The sequence below is a fragment of the Anopheles aquasalis genome, chromosome 2 (genome assembly GCF_943734665.1).
Source record: "Anopheles aquasalis chromosome 2, idAnoAquaMG_Q_19, whole genome shotgun sequence".
NCBI lineage: Eukaryota > Metazoa > Arthropoda > Insecta > Diptera > Culicidae > Anopheles > Anopheles aquasalis.
In genome coordinates this window covers 53,558,734-53,579,691 of record NC_064877.1, presented here as the reverse complement: position 1 = coordinate 53,579,691, position 20,958 = coordinate 53,558,734, and the positions used below count along the sequence as shown (strand labels likewise).

The window sequence follows — 20,958 nt, the reverse complement described above, 5'->3', positions numbered from 1 at the left end:
CTTCAGGTGTGCCGCGAACGAAACCGAACGAACCGTTTGCACGAACCGAGCCTGCGGTGTGAACTGCGGGAGAAATTCTGTGAAACCGTGGGTTTTAAATGGATTTCAGGCAACTTAGCGATTCTGCACGGGTGACGCAAGTATACGAGCCACCTGAATGAGATCAGTAGCACAACCCACGGCCACTTCCGGACGCACGGAACGGCTGGCTGGCTGGAACGGGTGGGGATGGTGCCAAAGGATAAATGCAAATTGGGTGAAACAAAAAAAAAGACACCACAAAACTCATCCACCCAGCGGATCCATCTGGCCAAGTCTGGCCGTTACAATGCCATGTGGTGTGCGGTAGAGAGCGTGCACTTACGATACCAGCTAGGTGGAACTGCTTTTAAATTCAAAGCATACAAGACGAGATGCGGGTGTCGCGTGTCATATGGGCTTTTGCGTGGCGCGCTCAGTTCACACTTGGTTACGATTTATCGTAATTGACACCAATTAAATGCTACAATAATCTACCTATTAATGACGGATGACGGGGAACCTTTGGTAAGGTGTCAAGTGCAGATGTTCCAGCACTGTCGGGCCCGGCCAGCACTGCTGTTTCCCGTACCAAATCCTTGGCCTGCTTCTTTTCTTGTTGCTAGACGGGTTGGAGGTAAATTGGCTTAATTTGTAAATTGTTTTAAACTTTGCTTTCGTGAGAGCGTTTTATTATGAGGCAAACTCAATTCGTTTTACTTGATTAAACGTGTTTACTGTATTAGGTCAATAACTTAGTTCTTTCGATTCTGTGTAAAGATGGCGCCATATTTTTTTTTGGGGGAACGTTGCAGCCCCATATGTTATGTCTTTTTTAAGCATAGTACCTTTACAACGTAATAAATTATTGGTTATATTATGGAATTTAACATAATTATTTCTTAAGGTGAAAATGTCGAGTATTGTGTCAGAAAACTCTTTTTTGCGGAATAGGTTTAATCCATCTACTTTGATTTGAAGAACACGGCTGCAGAAAGTTATCGTTTGTTAGTTTAAGCTTATGGTGAATATATGTTCTTACCCAAAAAAATGTGAAACCTAGCTTCAAAACGCTTGGAAGCGAAGATTATTACCTTAAAGACAAAGAAATAGACGAACGTTATTCACAATAATTTATCCATTTCACGCGAGCTCTGGTTAGAAACGGATAACTTACGTGAGAATCTTATTTTTCAAAATGATAACACTCGACCAGATGTGGCAAAACCGATAAAAACCTTTCAGATGAACGTTGAAAATGAAATGTTAGGTCGCCCGCCACCAGACATTGTCCTTTCTGAATGCTACTTGTTAAACAGTTAAATAGTCAAATAGTGTAGATGACTGGATTGCTTCAGAAGATGAAGAGTTCCTTCGACACGGAATTCTAAAACTGCATGAAAATTTGAAAAAACTGTAGATTTGGAAAATAATTGGTTTCTGTTGAGCGAAAAAATCGAAAAAAATTAATTATAGTTTGTATTGACTTTAAAAAATATAGTTTAAATTGAAATCGTAATTAAAAATATTATTTAAAGTTAAAGAACGCTCAAATGTTATGTGACGTAGTGAGTATTATAATGAATCTATTATGATAGAGTAACGATTTGTTGAATTATTTATCTTACATACCATGCGTGCATGTAAATAAAATTTCGGATAAACCGACATAGTTGATTCAAGTTGTATGTGTCATCGATATGAGCGGCAGGAGCATTGCGATCGTACTTTGGTGAGTAGTCTCAATTCGATTTGAAACAATTAAATCGCGAACCACGGAAACACCACATCTCGCTTAATGAACCACTCATACGATGTCTGCCTTTTTGCTTCATTGCCCACAGCAAGAGGCAAGATGACTCCGGAATCGAGCTGGAAAACCAACAAACCACTGGGCAACTCCTGCTCGACCAGTCACCAGACGCAGTCCTGTCAGAGACAAAACGAAAACGGACCGATTGAGAGATGAAATCAAAAGTGTTTGCAAAACAAGTAAAGTATCTGCGACTGCACTCGCGGTCGTCTCGGTGGCGGAACCGCAGAACGCTGCCATGGCTCGGATCTTGATCTCTTCTCGCATTCCACGCGCGAGATGCGTGCATTGTCTCTGCTGAATGCTCCGCAACGGGCGCGTTCGTTCGTTTAGACATTCGTTCGTTCATATGATTTGTTGCCCTTTTTTTGCGCCAGTCAATGTTATGGATCTTTTCTTCCTTCTCTGCCGCCGTTTCACTTTCAACTCCGTTTTTTTTTTGCTAATGCAAATGGTCTTTGGTCTGGTGGTCTTTGTTCGACGAAGAGCAGTTGCACTGCGTTAGAGCGACCGAGAATCGCGCCCGAACAGTCATTCGTGCGTAAAGCGACAACGGCGATCGCGGGGATCAGCAGCAAACACATCCGACCCCCACCCCCTGCGCAACCCAATGACTGCATCCGGCTGCGTGATGGCCCCGCGGACTCAGGAACAGAAGAACAGAGAAGACAGAACGTGACACTCGATCGCGCGGGCGCATCGAGCATAATTTCTCACTTCTTAATGCATAAACATAAAAAACGACACCGGAGCACCGCAACGGCACTAATCCTACTCATCGATCGTACGGAAGGGGACGAGAAGTGTGATGGAGCGAGTACTCTCTTGCTCTTGGAACCTCTCACTTCGAACCCCTTGTCTTTCACTTCAGCTAAACACTGATCTCTCGTGCCAGATATAAATAAATGTGTGACAAATGTATGTTTATGGTTAATTGAGGCAACGCTAGGCGCAGTTTCGTCGCATACATGGAGCATGGAGGCAGCGATGTGGTGTGAGCGTACAAATCCCATATTCCTACCGACCGATCCCCTGTGCTGCCGCCAGAAGAAGGAGAAGAAGATCGGGCATCACATTACCGATCGCGAGATGCTCTCCGAAGATCGCGTTCTTAGGATGATGCGGCCGGCGCGTTCTGAGCGAAACGCAACCAGTCAACAATACCAGCAACGGCTCCGTGATGCCAGTATCGTTCCAGAGGCGCCACCGATCGGACGTTTTGTGAGTTTGTGATTTTTAAAACGGTGCGCGGTTGTACGAAGTTCCGATCGCGTGTTTGCCGTTGACTCGTTTCAATGCGTTCACTATCATCATCGTTAGAGCCATGGAGCAAGATTACGAATCGATTGAGGATTATCTGAGCAGCGAGTTCTACGACACGGTATGCGGTTCCACCGGGTGTCCGGATGGCATCGCTGCTGCTGCTGCTGATGATGCCGGTGGTGCACAAATTCGGACCATGGAAGAGATAATGTTCCTGTACGCGTACAACGTCATAATTGTCGGCATCGGAATTGTGTTCAATATTGTGCTGATTAAAGGAATTCTTAGCGCCAAAGCTAGTGGTGAGTATATTGGGTGGTCCGTAACGCGAGCGACGTCTCACTAATCGCACAGCATTGACCTTCGCCGCGGTTCATCAGGCGCTTTCTTATTCCTGGTGCAGATAGCGATCGTCGATGTATTGACGCTGTTGATCAGCAACTGGGAGCTCCATTATCTCTTCCAACACGCCTGGACGCTACCGTCGGTTCACTGTTCACTCTACAGAGGCTTCGATTCGTTCACCAGCGTCGCGACCGTGTACTTCATCGTTGTGCTTAACTTTCACGCCATAGCGACATATAATCTGGCGGTTGATATCGCGAAAAGTACGCTAGCCACACCAGAGCAGGAGTGCACGGAGGACTCCTCTGTGACCGAGGAGAACGGCTATGAAGTGACTGCAGATGCCGTTTCACAGAAGCGATCACTCACAATTGACTATCGGTACAAGAAGACGCGTATCTCGGTGCTGTTCCCGATTCTGCTCGTTTGGTTCATTGCCGTGTCCGTGTCGTTGCCAGTGTTTCTCTTTGCCGACGTCAACGGGGAGGACCGAAAACAAGAACAAACGAAACAATGTGCCATTCTGACGAACACAAGCATGAATAATTTCGCGATAACTTTGCTGGTAATTGGCATACGCATTGCCATTCCAACCGTTGCACTAGTCATAACCACCATACAGTTGGTGATTAAATTTCACAACGGAAAACACTTTCCCCATCCGGATGAGGTGGACGAGAATGTAGCCTTTGCGCTGAAGCTGTCCATCTTTCTGTCGGTTTCGTACCTTGTGTTCGCTATGCAGCGGCTCTATGGTTCGCTGTTACTGGAACTACTTTCGGTGCCATTGATCGTGTCCAAGTCTGCCTCGGTTAATTCGACGATTGGTCTCATTTTAAGCGTGTGCTACTATTCCATATCCTTCATTCGACCACTGGTCACTATCATTATGTGTAAACAGAAGAACAATCACGTAGATATTAATTTTATACGTCGAAAACAGGTGACACCCGGCCGGGAAGCTAAGGAGATATTGCTGTAAGGTTTTGAGACGCGGCCACTTTTCCCCATTAGTGTTTACATATTGCCTAAAATTTGAGAAAAACAGAACCAATTAAATAAAATGCTGCTTAACTAGGGTTTATTGGGTTTCATAAATTACCCATTAAAATACGCATATTTGACAACCTAATTCTATTCCTTTCGTTGATATTTAATTCAACCGATAATTATACGTTATATTTCGGATTTTGTATCCCTACGCTAGTACCGTTCAACCATACTGAATTCGAATGTCCAGCATAACACTGTTATCTGGTTGTTTAAATGGTGATGCTTGTTTGAAGGACATAGACGTTCAAAAATTTCAAATATATTTCATTTGATTAATTCTAAATCAAATGAAATCTAAATAAATTTCATTTGATTAATGCTTGATGACAGCAAAACCGACATGAGCTTTTAATATAAAGCAATACCAGCTGCGTTGTACTGTGTACATTTTACCTAAAAGAAAAAAAACTCAAAATTAGATTAAATAGTAAATATAAAATACATAAGGCATGAATAAATCGTTATGCGATCAAGGAAAAAACAAATCTTCTCCACAGAATTGCATAATTTAAGGGATCATAAATTAAGGGATTATAAACTAGTTAAATTATGCAATTCCATAGAGAGATATGTTGAGAGCACAACACTGTGTTACTTGTCCTCTCGTTATTCCTTTTTTACATTTTTCATATACTTTCCACAACGGGCTTTGTGACAGTGCGCTCCTAAAGTGAGGGAATTACTTAATCCCGCCAAATTGAACAAATCTCTCAAAACTCTCCTCCGGCTATCGTCTAAGCGCGTGTATACATGATAGGGTATCGGTCCTTCCTGGGCTTGACCGCTCCATCAAACCTATACTTACGTTCCATCAAAATCCATCTAACTGTTTCGGAAATGATACGAGATTTTCAAGAACAATTTTTAAAAGATTCAATGTTATTTCAGTTCAGGTACAATTATTTCAGTTTTCATTCATAATAGACAGTTACAAATATTCAGAAATATAAACCATTACAACAATCGAAACATGATTTCCATTCTTATTTCAAATAATCCTAAATTAACAACCATGTACTATTGTAGTATCCACAACGAAACTATGAAAAAACGATGCGTGTGATCGATATCCCTACATTGCATTGCATTGATCGATGTGATTACAGAACACAAAAGCAATACGCACACCACAAAATACAACATTATCGCATTGCATGTTGAGATTCTAACATGTTCTGTACATAAAGCATAATCTATTCATTAACAACTAAGATACCTGAGTCTAATGCATCCATTGTCTCATAATAGTTTCACCCTTTTCCTTCCATCTCTCATCGTTTCATTACGCTCCTATTCTCACTTGTTTGCTTACACACTTTCTCTTTATCGCCTCTATCGTTGCTTTAATCGTTCCAGTTTCTTTTTTATTTTGCTGATATTATGCATCATTCCGATCCATTTCAGAATCTATCTATCCTGCTAAGTAATGTTTCTATTTGATCAATATTATACATTTGCTACCTTTGCGTAAAATTCCCACAGAATTTTCCTAGCCTTTGGTTTCCCGCTATCCGTACTAAACCGCATCGTCAGAGATAATCACCTTCAGTGATACCACCAACAACCTTTGCAGTGAAAACCAGCGTAGCCAGCACGTCTTCAGATTTCTCATCATAGCGCAATTATAGCGATAATTGTTCATCGTTGTAGCCACAAGTCTGGATACTATTGCGCCAAGACATCAATCGGGTGAATATTCTCCATCTATTTCTCCACAGTAGCTGGTAGCACGAATATCATAACGAATTCTTCCGATCCGAAATTCCGATTTCAATCAGTATGTGATCCGTTTTACTACAAACGGAAACGCAATCGCGCTCTGCTTCACACCGTACAGCTGAAGTATTATTCCGTAGTAGCTGTAGAAGTACATTGAAGGGTACTGTACACTCGTTCAGTGTGTAATTCGCAGGTTACTGCAGTCCATTACATTTTTGTTGTCCTTATCTGTTTTGGCTGTGATGTTTTGTTTACTTTGATGATTGTTATTCATTATGATTACACATTTTCTTTTAGACGTCGAAGTTTCATCGTTCTTATAGCAGTTGTGCTCTTCATATGTTTGTCGCAGAATTTGAAGCGTCAGGTACGAAGCATGATTCAATTTGATGTTGCTCCACAGTAACTACAGGATGGCTAATGTTGAAGAAGTAATGCTGCATCGTTGTCGAAGATCTTCTTATGGTGATGTGTAGCTGTCTTTCGATGCTTTCGAACTCCATTGATCTCCTTTGTCCCGCTTTGTGGAATTGCACAATCCAAAGCTTTTGTACAGGCATAGCAAAAGGTTTTCTTGTTGCCAAGGTTGTGGTGGGTCATTGAAGGGACCAAGCTAAGATTTGGTTTAAGGATATAAGGTCACCAATACTGTTCATTCTATTCCCTACGCTATTATCCTAATAAGTAATTCTTAATGTTTTATAAAACATAAAATTCCTTCGTCCAGCAGATTTCCATTGAAGAAAATGATTCGAAGCAATACTCTCTCTCCCATAATGGCGATGTTTTTAATGAAGGCGATGGAATAAAGCGTCATCAAACACACCGAAGCGGTCCAATCTCTTACTGTTCGATCGATTCTGTAAAAACAAAAGAAAAAAGAATACACGTGTAAATTTATTGACAATGCCAAACTCGAAATGGTCGCTGCAAGGTCGGACAATACAATACACATACCTTTAGATTGGATGAATGGCGTTAGATACTTTCTCGTTGGTAGTTCCCATTCTACTCGAAGCTTCATGAGTTCGGAGAGAAGCATTCTCTGAAGGGGCCTGTAGATGATTTGTGTTTCACATCTCTGGTGATGCTGGTTGGTCGTGTCGCACGATTCACCCGAATTTAATCGTGTTCTTAGGGGTGACGTTGCTGAGGTTGAGATTGCCTTTACTTCGAAGTTGTCCTTGCAATGTAGTTTCGCTTAAACTATTCAATCTTTTCTCGTGTGCTCAAATCCAATCTTTTGTGCTGTTGGTTTGCTTGTTGTTTTTTTTGTTGTTGTTGTAACTAGCATTTCTTAACAATGTTTCGTTTTGAATCAATAGATAGTATTAATTAAGAAAGTTCAAACTCCCTGCTCTAATCTACATGTTTTAAAGGAGTGCTGTAAGCGTCTTCGAAGCGTCTCTTTTTGCGTTATTTAAACTATTATTACTATGTAGTTTCTCTTACATCATTTAATCTTTTTTTTTTGGGCAAACCCAATTTTTGTTTATAGTTCTTATTGTCGATGCATCTAGCATTTCGCCAGTGCCAGAAAAGCCGGTTACCGGAGCGGAGGTGTCCTCAGTAAAGTGTGAATTGAAGTTTGATTGAATTAGAAAGAATAAAATAATAACGGTTGCATAGCTACAGTTCTAATCTACATTATTTAAAAGAGTGCTGCAAGCGATGTGGATGTATGATTTCATCTTTACGAGAACCGTATTAAGCAACAGTTAAACGATCTGCTTAATGCGCAAGCTTTATACGAATACCGCTACGAGAAACTGGTAGAAGCCATGTCGACCATGGCCATGTCATGTTTAGAGGCAACAGACTGTCGTACTCTGCAAGACTTTCTCGTTGGTAGTTGCCATTCTGCCTATGAGGAATTCCAGTTCGATCAAATAGATAACGCGGAGCAGTTAAATAACTTTGAGTAGCACTTGACAACGGTGGAGTTTAAAGAAGATTTGGTTCAATGGCTAGAACATAACATCGGCGATCAATCCGCTTACAAACAAATGTTTCGGTGTTTGGACATATCCTTTACTCGAAAATTCCAACATAATTGTTCCTGGACAAGCGTCTCGAGGAATGTGGAGCAAAAGCAAGGATCACAAATAAAGAGAAAATTTTAGCATTATTATAAATTTGGGTGTTGTTTAAACAAATTGTCGTTTTCGTTCTTTAACATTGGAAGGACTACTAATGGAGGATTTATCAATAATGATCAGTGTAATAACGTTGCTTGATAATCCGCATGCATTAAAACGCTACTAGTTTTAAGTTATGTTTCAGAAAGGCACTCTTGTTCACTGAAGACTCATTTGATTTTAGGAACATCGAGGAATCGAGGACAATTTATCTAAACTTTTATCTTTCATGTATCAAGCAAAAAGAGAAGCACGTATGATTTCTTAACAAAATTTAATTTTACGCAATCAGGAATCGCTTCTTATTACTGAACAAAAAGGTATTTATACAGGAAATGCTTCTAATAATTCCTTCAAAAAAATTATAGAGAATGAGGAGATAATGTGCCGAAACGAAGGCATGGAAGAGGGAAAAGGAACATGGAATAGTAACACAAGCGCAGTCACTTGTAGGTGAGGAAGGTGAAAGATTAGTTGTAAAACGCCTGTTTTAGTACGAAGCCGTACCATAGCCGGACGTTAGGGGCTACCACACTGAACGCCACGCAACAAAAGTAAAAGATGCGCGCGTAACGAATATTCAATTCTCCCGATTTTCCACATTTTTTATGCTTTGGAGAGTGTTGAGGCACTGGAGCGGTTCCCGGGGGACGCCGCGATCCAGATTCCCGACTCAATGGAGGATCTGGATCGTTACAAGGACGAATTTTTCGCAGCAATGACGAAGCTCGAGGAGCTGAAAGATGGCGTGGAAGCTATCGACGCCCTACCCTTCATGAAGAGATTACTTTCGAGGGTCGGGTTCGCGCACTGATAGCGTTCCTGCGGAGCAAGAGGCCGAATGAAGTGGCCACAACCCTCGACTCTTCGGTGATGGCCAACTCAACGAGTTTCACGTCGGCAAAACACGTCGAACAGTCGGCTACCAAAGATTGGGCTGTCATCGTTCGACGGAGACACCACAAAATAGCTGTCCTTTCGGGACCGGTCCGTGGCCATGATCGACGGATCATTGCAACTGCCAGCGTTCGCAAAGCTCCAGTACCTGTTATCGTCGCTGAAAGGGGGACGCGGCACTAGCGTGCGAGTATGTGACGCTCACGGCGGAAAACTACGCGTCCACTTGGCGAGCGTTGCTGAAACGATATGACAACGCGCGGTTGCCGACGATCCTGTCCAAGAGCGAGATACATTCAGCGGTCGTGTAATTCCTTGTGCTGGATTCACGAGCCCACACGTGTTCCAATTCAACGGCATCAACGGTGTGTCATCTGTCGACAAACAGCCCAACGTTGGAATCAATTATGGAACGCTTCTGTGCGGAGAAGGACTTATGTGAGAGGATCTATGCAGCCTCAACAGCTCGCAATGCTGCTGGACGGTATGTAGTACAATTGTCATGCACAACAGAACCGAATGCCGTTCTAGGAGCGTCCAAGCAGATCGCAGACCGGCGGCTGCTCACAGTGGAACGTCGATTGAAAGACAATCCTACAATGAGAGAAGCCAATACGCATTTCATGCATGAATACGAGCAGCTAAACCACATGAAGAGGTTGGCGGAGCCGATCGATGAGTCAGTAGTGTAGCACTATTAATGATCATCGTGACCTGGGGTGCTACCATTTTCTATTTAAACGAAAACGAGGATTTTTTCAGACCGATCAATATTGCATTTAAAAATTTCAAATTCTGTCAAGATAGGAAACAAATGTTTCAGAAAAGAATGATTTAACGGTATGGTGCAGTTTCTAAACACTAGTTTACGCAGATGATTCAAAGGGGCGCTTATGTGATGAAAATTCGATTCTTTAAAACCTAACCCATCGATAGTGAGAATCTCTAAATGAGCTATAAATGGTAATCCCTTCATTAATTAACCGGCTATAACATGCTTTAAGCGTTGGAACAAAGAAATTACGGACAGTTTCTTTAAATGAGAACAGCTACTAAGATAGTTGTGAATATTAATAATATATAATTTAAATGAAATTAATACATATATGTAGGGTGAGCAACAGTGAGCATCAAGCAGGGGAACATAAGGCAACGAGCATCAAGCAGTGAGCACTGAGCACATGGCAACGTAGACAGGGAGGCAAACGTGCGACGTGTCGGAGTCGCTGGAGTGTCACCGGGGAGAGGGAAAAGTGTGCCACTGGTGTTTGGAAACTGTGCAAGAGCAGATGGTAGTCCTCTCCGCAGCTAGCTAGTGGAATCGGGATTCGAATCGGAATCGGTATTGGAACCGGAACTGGGGCCACCCTGGTTCAGGCTGGTAGTGCGGAAGAAGTGGAAAGAGTGAAAAGTGAAAGCAAGTGCAAAGAACAAGAGACAGAAGGTGCGGAAGAGTGAAAAGAACGGAGGAAACGCCGGGACAGCGCCGGGAGAAGACGGTGGGAGGGAAACGGTGAAACGGTGGTGAAGCTGGAGAGAGATGTGCGCGATCATCAAGGAAATCGAGGAAGGAAATATCGTGAATGATTTCATGGTAGAAGGAGGAATTTTGTATAAGGGTCATACACCAAAGCGTTGGTGCGTACCTAGATCGATGCAAGATAATATGATTCGTCAGGCGCACGAACAAGGACATTTTGGCGTCAAAAAGACAAAAGAGCGTTTAGCATCAGATTGCCACATAGAGAATGTTGATGAGAAGATTAGTGCGTGCATCGATAATTACGTTCGGTGTATTATAAGTGAGAGGAAAAGAGGGAAAAAGGAGGGCAGTTGTATCCAATTCCAAAGTGGGATATTCCCTCAGATTCTTTTCATGTGGATCACTTGGGTCCGATGCCCAATGCCTGGAAACACGCAAACATAGTTCCAATACCCAAATCGGGTAAAGACCTTAGCCTCCCCCAAAACTACAGACCCATCAGCCTGCTCTCAGCTGCCTGGGAAAAATGTTCGAAAAAACAATAGCCAATAGGATAAACCAACATTCAAAGAATAACCACATAATCCAACCTACACAATTCGGCTTCCAAAAATCACTGTCAACCACCCACCAACTACACAGACTAACCAGTAATATACGATCAAACTTCAAAAATAAAAAATCCATCGGACTCGTCCTACTAGACATCGAAAAGGCCTTCGACACAATCTGGCATGACGGTTTAATATACAAACTGGCTAATTTTGAATACCCACAGAACATTGTTGAACTAGTAGAGTCGTTCCTCAAAAACAGACAAAATCAGGTATTCATAGGAAACTCGAAATCTAACGTCTACACACCAGTGACAGGAGTACCTAAGGGAAGTGTACTCTCCCCTTTACTCTTCAATATCTACCCTTTTCCGTTTGGCCACCAGATTTTCTTCACACCTGTTTTTGAATCTTATGCCGCCAACCTGCGGATGCCAAGCCCTGAGCTAAAAAAAAAAAAAGATTTAATATTTGACAACTGTCTTTACACATTATTGAAATTAATGTATTTTCCTGATCTAGAACAAGCCAGCAACAGCTAGAGGTATCCGATTCCACCGACACCGATTACCCCAAGGTGATATCCACCTGTACTGTGGAAAACGGTTTAAGAACAAGTATGAGCTACTTCTCCACCAAGCGGCGCACACCAACGAAGAGAAGTTGTTTAAATGTCCTGTGGCAGACTGTAATAAGTCATTCGCCACAAGCGATGGGTTAAGGACACGCTTATTAATACACCCGGCAGAGAAACCATTCGATTGCCAAACATGTGAAAAGCGATTCAAAAGAAAAGATGTATTAAAAAGACACGGCGTCAGTGCACACCAACGAAAAACGGCACAGTTGCCCTGAGTGTAATAAGAGTTATGCCATAAATGCCGACCTAAACAGACACATGAAGACACACAGTAAAGAGATGTTGTTTTTCACCACAAACGATGGGTTAAGGCATCACACAGCGAAAGTGCACAAAAATAAGGACACATGGGCGAGGAGAAGACGTGATTTGGTAAAGGGGGTTGTGGTTTTTGGACTTTTTTTTTGGTTTTGGGTTTTTGGTTTGGTTTTGGTGGAAATCTATTGTCTTTGACTCTATTTTGTAAAACTTCCTGCATGGATCACAAGGCTAAAGGCAGTGATAACCAGGAATACATGAAAAAAGCGATTTTAAGCTGCAATACCAACTTGAGGGAATTGGTAGTAATGTTTAAGGCAGACACACCTTACTCTTTTTACTGTCCGGGTCTGATAAAACACATTATCGAAAATCTACCGCTTCTTACACAGCTGAAAGTTCTTATGTTCAATGGTGGGTTTTTTGTTTCAACATGTTTCCGCTGCATGGACTCTTCGTTGGAGAGTTTGGAGGAGTTATATTTTGAGAAAACATTCCCTTACAATTGTACCATTCAATGGGCGTTCCAGGACGTACACCGAATCAAGAGACATAGATTTAAATCAAAGTCAACGTTTACAAACGATCATAACGCGTTCAACAGAGGACAACACTCATTGGACAGATTGAATGCTAAAAAAACGCCATCATCTATGGAGTGTACTGTGCCTCTCCAAGAAATCCACCAGTCACTCTCAAGAGAGTGGTCCGCACAGGAACCGATGTCTCAACCATCCACAATCTCACTTGAGCAGATACTCAAAAACCAGATAGAAATGAAGCAACAGTTGAGCAATCTGATTGCATTATCCGATCTACGATATCACAAATTAGTAGAAATCATGTCCAACATACTAACACAACAGTCTGTGATTTTGGAAGCCATGGACAGGCGTGGTGCAACGAAAACCCGGAAGGAATTCCGGTTCGACAAAATAAATAATGAGGCACAGTTGAATAATTAAGAGAACCAGTTAGGAACGGTGGAGTTCAATATTGACTCAATGTCATCTTCAGATTCAGATTAGAGTAAGCGTTCACGCATATGTCTGAGAGTGCGCATGTATATCTGAAGTAAAAAATGATGAAATAAATAAATGATAGATTAATTAGCTCTAAACTGCGTTTGTGGTTTTCGTATGTAGTATATTTTTTTTTTTTTTAATTTTACAAGCTTAGTGGAATACTAATGTACGAACCTGGGCAAAGACACCAGGAACAGTGTGGGACTCCCACCCACTAAACCACTCGCTTGGTTCCTGTTACCTCACCTCCGCGGCTTTCCTCTTTCGAGATTACACACAGAGGAGAGGCAGTGCCAAAGCACTTACACCAAGAAACAACCGTCTAAAACGACTTCCTTGGAATGATGATCCAAACCACCTACTTCATCAATCGTAATCCCCGTTTTCCCTCCCAAATTAAGACGTTGTACCAAGGTACTCTAAAGAGAAGCTTCAGCCTAAGCCTATCCCCTCCCCAATCCTATCCTCAGCCAATTTTGTCTGATTTCGACGAAAGAAAGCATCAATCATGGACAAGTTCAATAAGGTTGAAGCTGATATCATGGTGAAAGAGGATGGTGACGCACGCCCTCGCTCAAATAACACTCGGAAAGGACGCAAACCTGGACCGTCGCAGCAGAGAAGGAACGAATTGTTTCGTAAGGATCGAAATGTAGTATATGCGTATTAATAGAGCGCAAAACAAAAGCAAAACGAAAAACTGGGACGATTAATTTGGTTGCGATAAATGTCTTCCAAACCGATTCCTGCAGGGTGCGGTACTTGGCAACCATTCTGGAGGTGACTGGTCCTTCTTCAGCAGCTGCAACCAGCGCGTAATGATGTTGGAGACACTACGCGACCGATCCGTTCTCATCTCCTACCCGCGAATAATTGATGTTTACGAAAACGACGGTCTTCGAATATTATAAAACGCATGAAACTGAGGAATAAAGAATACCCGTTAGCTAATCTCCAAGAGAGTAACATCGTATTCGAAATAGAAAGAAAGTTCTTCACATGTGTTACGGTTTGAAGGCGAAGCTTTCCTTGAAACGCTTCGAGGTCGGCACGCGAGAATGTGTTCTTTTCAACGACTCATGGAGCTCATGTTGGATGTTTATTAATAAGTCGGACAGTAAATCTAGTGATTGGAAAAACACAATAAAATATAATGGCCACCCGCTAAACTATGTGGTACGTGGTGTTTAGTATTACACCATTAAAGCACCTTGTATCAGATGTCTATGTTGGAGCCGATATGCCACCGGAAAATCATCTTGACTATCGGTTGAAGAAATAAAAAATATGGGTTCCCTCGGTATCGGTAATGGCCCTGCCAGAGAAGTGCGGGTTCGGTCATTGCTGGCGATTTAGAGACCCAGTACCGTATGGCCGGGACGCAACCTTGGAGTAGTTATTGCCGGCAGTGCATAGTGGTTACATTAACCACTGTTGATTACTCAATTCCCCTGCCACCACCACGGGATCCGTAAAGTTTCAGAATGGGCTCGTACCAAGGCCACTACTCGATCCCTGAGACTCGATGCCGAAAGCACCGATGAATGCTGATTCTTGGCAAACTCTCCAAAACGGGTCGTACAAATGAAATCTGCCTTAAACAGCGAATTATTCGTTATAAACTCGGAATTAAATATCAGATATCAAACAAGTGGTTTGAATGCGAATGTCACTGGAATTGGCACTGAAGATATATCAATGTACTTTTCGCAGATATGTCCTGCACGCTAGTGCGGGTCACAGTGGGAAAGACAATCTACTTTAAACCGATTGTTGAATCCATAGTCCCACACTAGCTAGCTCTCAAAGCAAGCCTTGCAAGGCACATAACACTTCTGTCGAAGGTTCGGAGCCCACACTGTGACCTGGTTCCCCTGCCCGAACGAAGAAGCAACGGGAAGTCGCAGCTCCCCGAAGTTGACGGCGGCGCGAAACATTGGTGGCGTAGCTGAGCAGATCGTCAACCTAGCGCTTTGAATGTACGGAAAGTTGAACGGTTCGAGCCGTTTGAACGATTTTTCGATAACGTGTTCTTTTTGCGGCTGTGGTTTGCCCGATTACGACATCTTTTCACGCACACATGCCTTTTCCCTATCCTACCACATGGACAGAACTGAACGAACCTGTGCACGAAGAGATTCCTCTTTCTTAGTCCTTATAATCCTTTTGTCCATTTTCAACATACACAAATAACATCAACCCCAATCAAACGCAATCGTCATCGGATTTTTTATCTGCCTCTGATAATAAATTCTAAATCATCCTAGGATGATGTACCGATATTCTGTTGCGTGGTCTTACTATTTTACATTTCCGACTGATAACGGGATTTCACTCGACGGCGCCGGCGCAAGAAGGCTATGGATGCGGTTCGGTAGATCTTCCCGATGCTCCTGCATCTCGATTTCTCACAACTTTCTCCCGTTATCGAAGACCATTCACAGATGCCTGTATGTTACCAAAGCAAATACGTGGCAGCATATTTATAACCAGATGCCGGAAATTGATAGTGCCAATCACAACCGGAACACCCGGTATTTAGAAGGAAAATGTGTTATAGACGATGTTTTGGCTTCGTTCAAGTAGGTAACAAACAATCTGGTCCGCCGCTCACCGGCGCCGACTAAAGACCAGCCGGTGCCTCGGTCCGACCTTGCCGGTTACATCATCCATGCAATAGTCGTATCTGCATTCCGTAAATCAGAATCATTAATAGACAAGGGAAATCAGATTGTTCATTTGTAAATATGCCGGAGGAGTGGTGTTTTTATTTATTACAATGAAAGGTAGAAGATAAAAGGTGCGTGGAGATTCAATGCCTATTTCGAGATTCACTCGGTAAGGCTTGCATTCTTTTTCAAGTGCATTTCTAATGATTGCAAACGTCCGAAAGCATTTTGATAGCTGGGCGGTAATTTAATATCGTCCATTTTCCATAGTAGTCACATTCAAGAAGGGAGATAAGTTAGACTGCAATAACTACAGGGGTATTACGGTGTTGAATACCGCCTACAGGATTTTCTTCCTTGTCCTTCAGGACCGACTTGACCCATACGCCGACGAGATAGTTAGTAACTATCAGAGAGGATTCCGCAGAGGGAGTTCCACCACTGATCATATATTCACCATCAGGCAAGTCCTGGAAAAGCAACACAAAGGCCTTCAAATGAAGCCCTTGCAATTCGAAACATTATTTCTCTTCGCATAATGGAGAGAATTATTTGTTTGAGAAGAATATTAATTTGCGGAACAGAAACAGCTTAAGAGACATAAACGCGCTAAACACAACAAAACAACCATAATGTACAAATGTGATATTTGTGGTAAAATGTATATGTCCCTCGCAAGCTTTGCGATGCATAAGAATGAACATACAGATAGATTTCAATGTACATTGTGTGGCAAAGGATTTAATAGTAACGTTAATCTTCAAAACCACTTAGCAACACATAATGAAACATACGTATGCGATAGGGTTGATTGCTCCTATGCGACCAATTCAGAATACAAGTTAAAACAACATTTAAAAAAACCATGAGAAAGGCCTCGCATGTCAAGCATGTGACCAAAATTTTACAACTTATTCGGTCTACATTCTACACCGTGAAACGGCACACAATAACCAATCTGAAGAGGAATTTGCGGGCTTCGACGATGATGATGAGCCACCAACCGCCGAATGTGTGGAAGGGTTGGAGGTAGATGTGTCGTCACCCGGAATAATGCCATCTACTTCAGGTTCAACGGAAACCAGGCACATCATTGGTGTTTCATCATCCGGAGTGGGTGATGAGCGACCTCAGATTGCTCATTTCTATTGCAATGTGTGCAATAGAATGTTTACCAAAAAAGATTCTCTAAACAGGCACAAGACAAGAAGTCACGCTTCTTTGCCAAAACCTCGTATCCCGTACAATAAGTGCGAGGAAACATTCGCGATGCAAGATAATCTAAACAAGCACAGGAAAAGAAAACACGAGGAGCCGGGAGTAATAGCTGAGAGGCTAGAGCCTCAGATCGTTTATTGTACAGAGTGCGGTAGTAAGTACACAAGCGCTGATGCGCTTAGAAGACACCAAAAACTGATACACAAAGAGCCAGGTTTGGTGTTTACTTGCCCAGAGTGCCAAAAACCCTATAACCGCCGAGATTCTTTAATGAGGCATATTAACCATAAACACAAAGACTTGAGCACTTACTCTCTGGTAAATCAATATAGATCGAAAAAAAACAGGTCCTCCGCGAGATTATCGCAGGACAGCGACTCAGATCGCCAAACTTTGGATAGTCATATCCACAAAAAAACAGGTCCTACGCGGGATTGAATTCGTCTTCAGCTTGAATACTGCCGCCTTTGCGGCCAAAACTGTACCAGGCATCACCGCAAGCTGTTTCCAGGGGATATAGGGATGAAAAGTTTCTATTCAGAATTGAGGCTTGCACCACAGTGAAGGTAAGTTCCATTTATAGAATGAAGTACCGAGTACATGTTAACGTAACCACACAACGTAGGAAGGAAACTACGTGCCGGACAAGCGTACGTTTGTTCTAGAATCTACAAGTTCAAAGGAAATTTGGTAGCTCACATACAGAAACATCGCACAAACAATAATTACCGTTGTGGCGATTGTAACGGATCTTTCGATAACAAAGAAAGCCTAAAAAACACAATGTATTACACCTTCGTAAGCGGTATGGTTACACATAATGCTGCATCGGGACAGGGCCGATGAAAAAAATAATGTTTAATATGTTTAATATGTGTTGCGGTGGTGGATCGGTTTTATCTTCCGCCTTTGGCGAGGGGAGGGCGGACCGGAGGGGGGCGCGCACGGTTGCGACGATCGACGCAGCACACACCGGTGCCTGTGAAGTCCTCTACGATTTCAAATGGCCGGTTCACACCTGCCACACCAAAGGTGCAAAAAGGTATCGGATCTGCCCAGGCGGTGCCCTCCATTAACGGAGGAAAAGAATGCGCTGGAGGGGAACGGTCGATCAGTCGGCGCTTCGGATAACGCTGCTGCTTGTAGTGGTGGGAACTGGCTTCCGCGCAAGAAGGGAGTGGCGGGTTTGTCCAATTGGTAAATTTTAATGGTGGTTTTTGGTATTTCTAGCGATAAAAATTAACCGGCATGTTGATGCCGGGCTGATCTGGGACCGAGTGGACCGTATCGACATCGACTGGACGACCGACGGCACCGTCATCCACATCGGCCAGCTTCGCCAGGTGCGGCGCCACGGGATGCTGCAGTGGAACAGCACCGACCGAACAGAACTTCAACAAGAGCTATATCGAGATAAATTGAATCGCTCAAAGTACCTTCTGAATTCTTTGAAATTTTTCCAAAATAAATTTTATAGCCCAACTTTTAAACTTCCAACATACCCTCAATTGGTACATCCAATTGGTGAAGGGCGATTTTTGAAGTTGCTGCTCACACGGTATTTTTGGCTCAGTGCCAGAACCACCAACGATTGCTGGTTCTTATCTACAGTTGGAATTGTGTCCATGGTATATGCGACAGAAACCTTCGTTCGTGGGGAACGACTAACAAATGTCACCAAAATGGAATTCTATGAGGGCACTTTGCGTTTTCCTACATTTGATTACCGAGCGGAAAATGAAGACACTGAATCGGTCAGTGTACCGATCGGTAGCGTGCTATGTAAGCTAATACGCATCGCACTGAATGGGGAGACGTATTTTAAGCCACTGGTAAATAGCATAACCCCAGTGTGGAATCTGGTATTTTTACCGTCTAGCTGACTCAGGACTCATGTTCGATGTAGGGTTCTACATCGGTGCCAAGCCCGCCAAAGACATGCTGGAGAGCTTCTACGAAGAAGCTAAGACACAAGGTGCCATTTTCCGTGCAGAACCAACTTTCGAATCGCGAGGCAAAGAGGATCACAATATGTATTCACAATATTAAATTATTTTTAAGTTCTACTAATTAACTCTTATTTCTTCTTTACAGGCCTCGAGTACGGTACCCGTAATTTTGGCTGCCCCATTGGACGATGCGAGGGCAAAATTGTGTACCCGGTTCGGCTGGAGTACCGTACCCTGGAGGCATCACTCCATGGCGATGACTCTGGGGCAATGGTTGTTCTAGCCGAACCGGTCCAGCTGGTGTACGGCTATATCCTGGGCGACATCTTCCGCCAATTTCCGGCGAAAAAGAATACGGCCAAGCTCAGCATTTTCAAGAAGCTGACCGCGATGCTCCCGGTCGAGATCGATGGGGGAGATTTAGCAAAATATTCAAACCTGTATGCTCCGTTCTGGACATCGATAACTATCCTGTCCAACGATCTGCATAAAGAATTAATAGGGAAGGCCCGCGATCTCCTTGACGATTTCGTTCCAAAATATCGGGGAAACGGAAGATGGCATCAAAAACGACGACTTCTTGCCAATGGAAGACGAAAATGGCGATGTCGACGTTATTGAACATGAACAATTAGGATTGGAAATTCCGACCCCGGAGATTTTGCTGCCATTTGCCAGAGAGGCCAATGATTTAGAAAGACGTGGCGGTTGTATTGGAAGGCCGGGTGATCATCATCGTGAAGGTCAGAATGTTCACAGTTGATGCACAAGCCCGTGCGCTAATAACAGGTTTGTATTAATAGCCACTTTGCTGACATTCAACTGTAAAGCTCCATAAAATCAAATTTATTCTTTCACATTTCCTTTTCTGTTATCCACCAAAGCATTCCACAGCAATCATGGCTGCCCACGTTGTGATTGCGAAGGAGAGTATTCCATGGTCTTCAGAAATCAGCAATTCCCATTGCAAGCAAGCCGCCAGATCTCGACAGAACGATGCATTTCGACGACGGGAATATGTCGGGCATCAATTGGCACAAAGAGACAATCCTCTCAGACAACATCTCTACACATGAGAAACCAGCGAGATGCATAATCTGCAAGGGAGAGCACCGCGTCAGGGCTAAAGAGTGCGGCGCTGCGAAATCGACAGCCCAAAGCTCACAGTAACTCAATTTAACGAGTGCCGTTGACAACATCAAACCAGCAGTCCAGCAAATGAAGTGCTAGATAGAGGGCGGCATCAGGGAGAATTGATTAGTGTGCTCGCGTTCGAATGGACCGAATTCGCTGCTCTGTCTGTAAAGGAGTACATACAGGGGTCCGTGTTCAAACCCATGATCCAACCATTGATCCAACCAGCGATGAAGGTGCGAAGCTCCTGCAGAACTTCTTGCGGTGTTATAGGAACGGAAAAACGATCGCGAACATGAAAATCCATGCTTGTACATCGATAACTACCCGCATATTCGAGGAAAGACGCTCTACATGAGGGGCTACAACTTGTCTGCCAAGGACAATGAGAGATGGTTCCTTACACGGTCTTTCGAAGCATGTTCATGTTCGTGTTCGTTCAGCATGTTCGAAGTTATCACGAAAACATTGCAGATTTGGTAGATTGCCATACCCTGCCGGACCTCCATTGGTACAAACTGTCCAATGTGTATGCGTACGTCCTGCAGGATTTTAGCATCGACGACGTTTTTGCACATTGGTGGCAATCCCGATATCTATGAAAAGTTACGCATTCTTTCCATTGTTGGAGTCATTGCGCTAACCTGTCAGGTAAATTGAGTAGCGAAACAATTGCCCCGTTCCCAACATTGATCATGTTCAGTTTTATTTCTCAAAAACTTCAGCTCATCTCCGTTGCTGGATATACGAAGCTGCTTCAAATAATCAGACGGCAGCAGAAT

The 20,958-nt window shown here is 43.1% G+C and overlaps 1 protein-coding gene across 1 annotated transcript; it reads left to right on the top strand.

Moving 5' to 3' along the window:
• Nucleotides 1-3,106: 3,106 nt before the first annotated feature.
• Nucleotides 3,107-4,886, top strand: LOC126568969 (uncharacterized). The gene is made up of 2 exons (XM_050225702.1): nt 3,107-3,396; nt 3,475-4,886. The coding sequence occupies exons 1-2, from the start codon at nt 3,156-3,158 to the stop codon at nt 4,419-4,421; spliced, it is 1,188 nt and encodes a 395-aa protein (XP_050081659.1). The 5' UTR covers nt 3,107-3,155; the 3' UTR covers nt 4,422-4,886.
• Nucleotides 4,887-20,958: the final 16,072 nt, after the last annotated feature.

Bases quoted from the DNA above. Each gene is read 5' to 3' on its own strand.
- LOC126568969 (XM_050225702.1), top strand. From the start codon at position 3,156: ATGGAGCAAGATTACGAATCGATTGAGGATTATCTGAGCAGCGAGTTC. The intron at 3,397-3,474 runs GTGAGTATATTG...GCGGTTCATCAG, and splicing joins TCTTAGCGCCAAAGCTAGTG to GCGCTTTCTTATTCCTGGTG.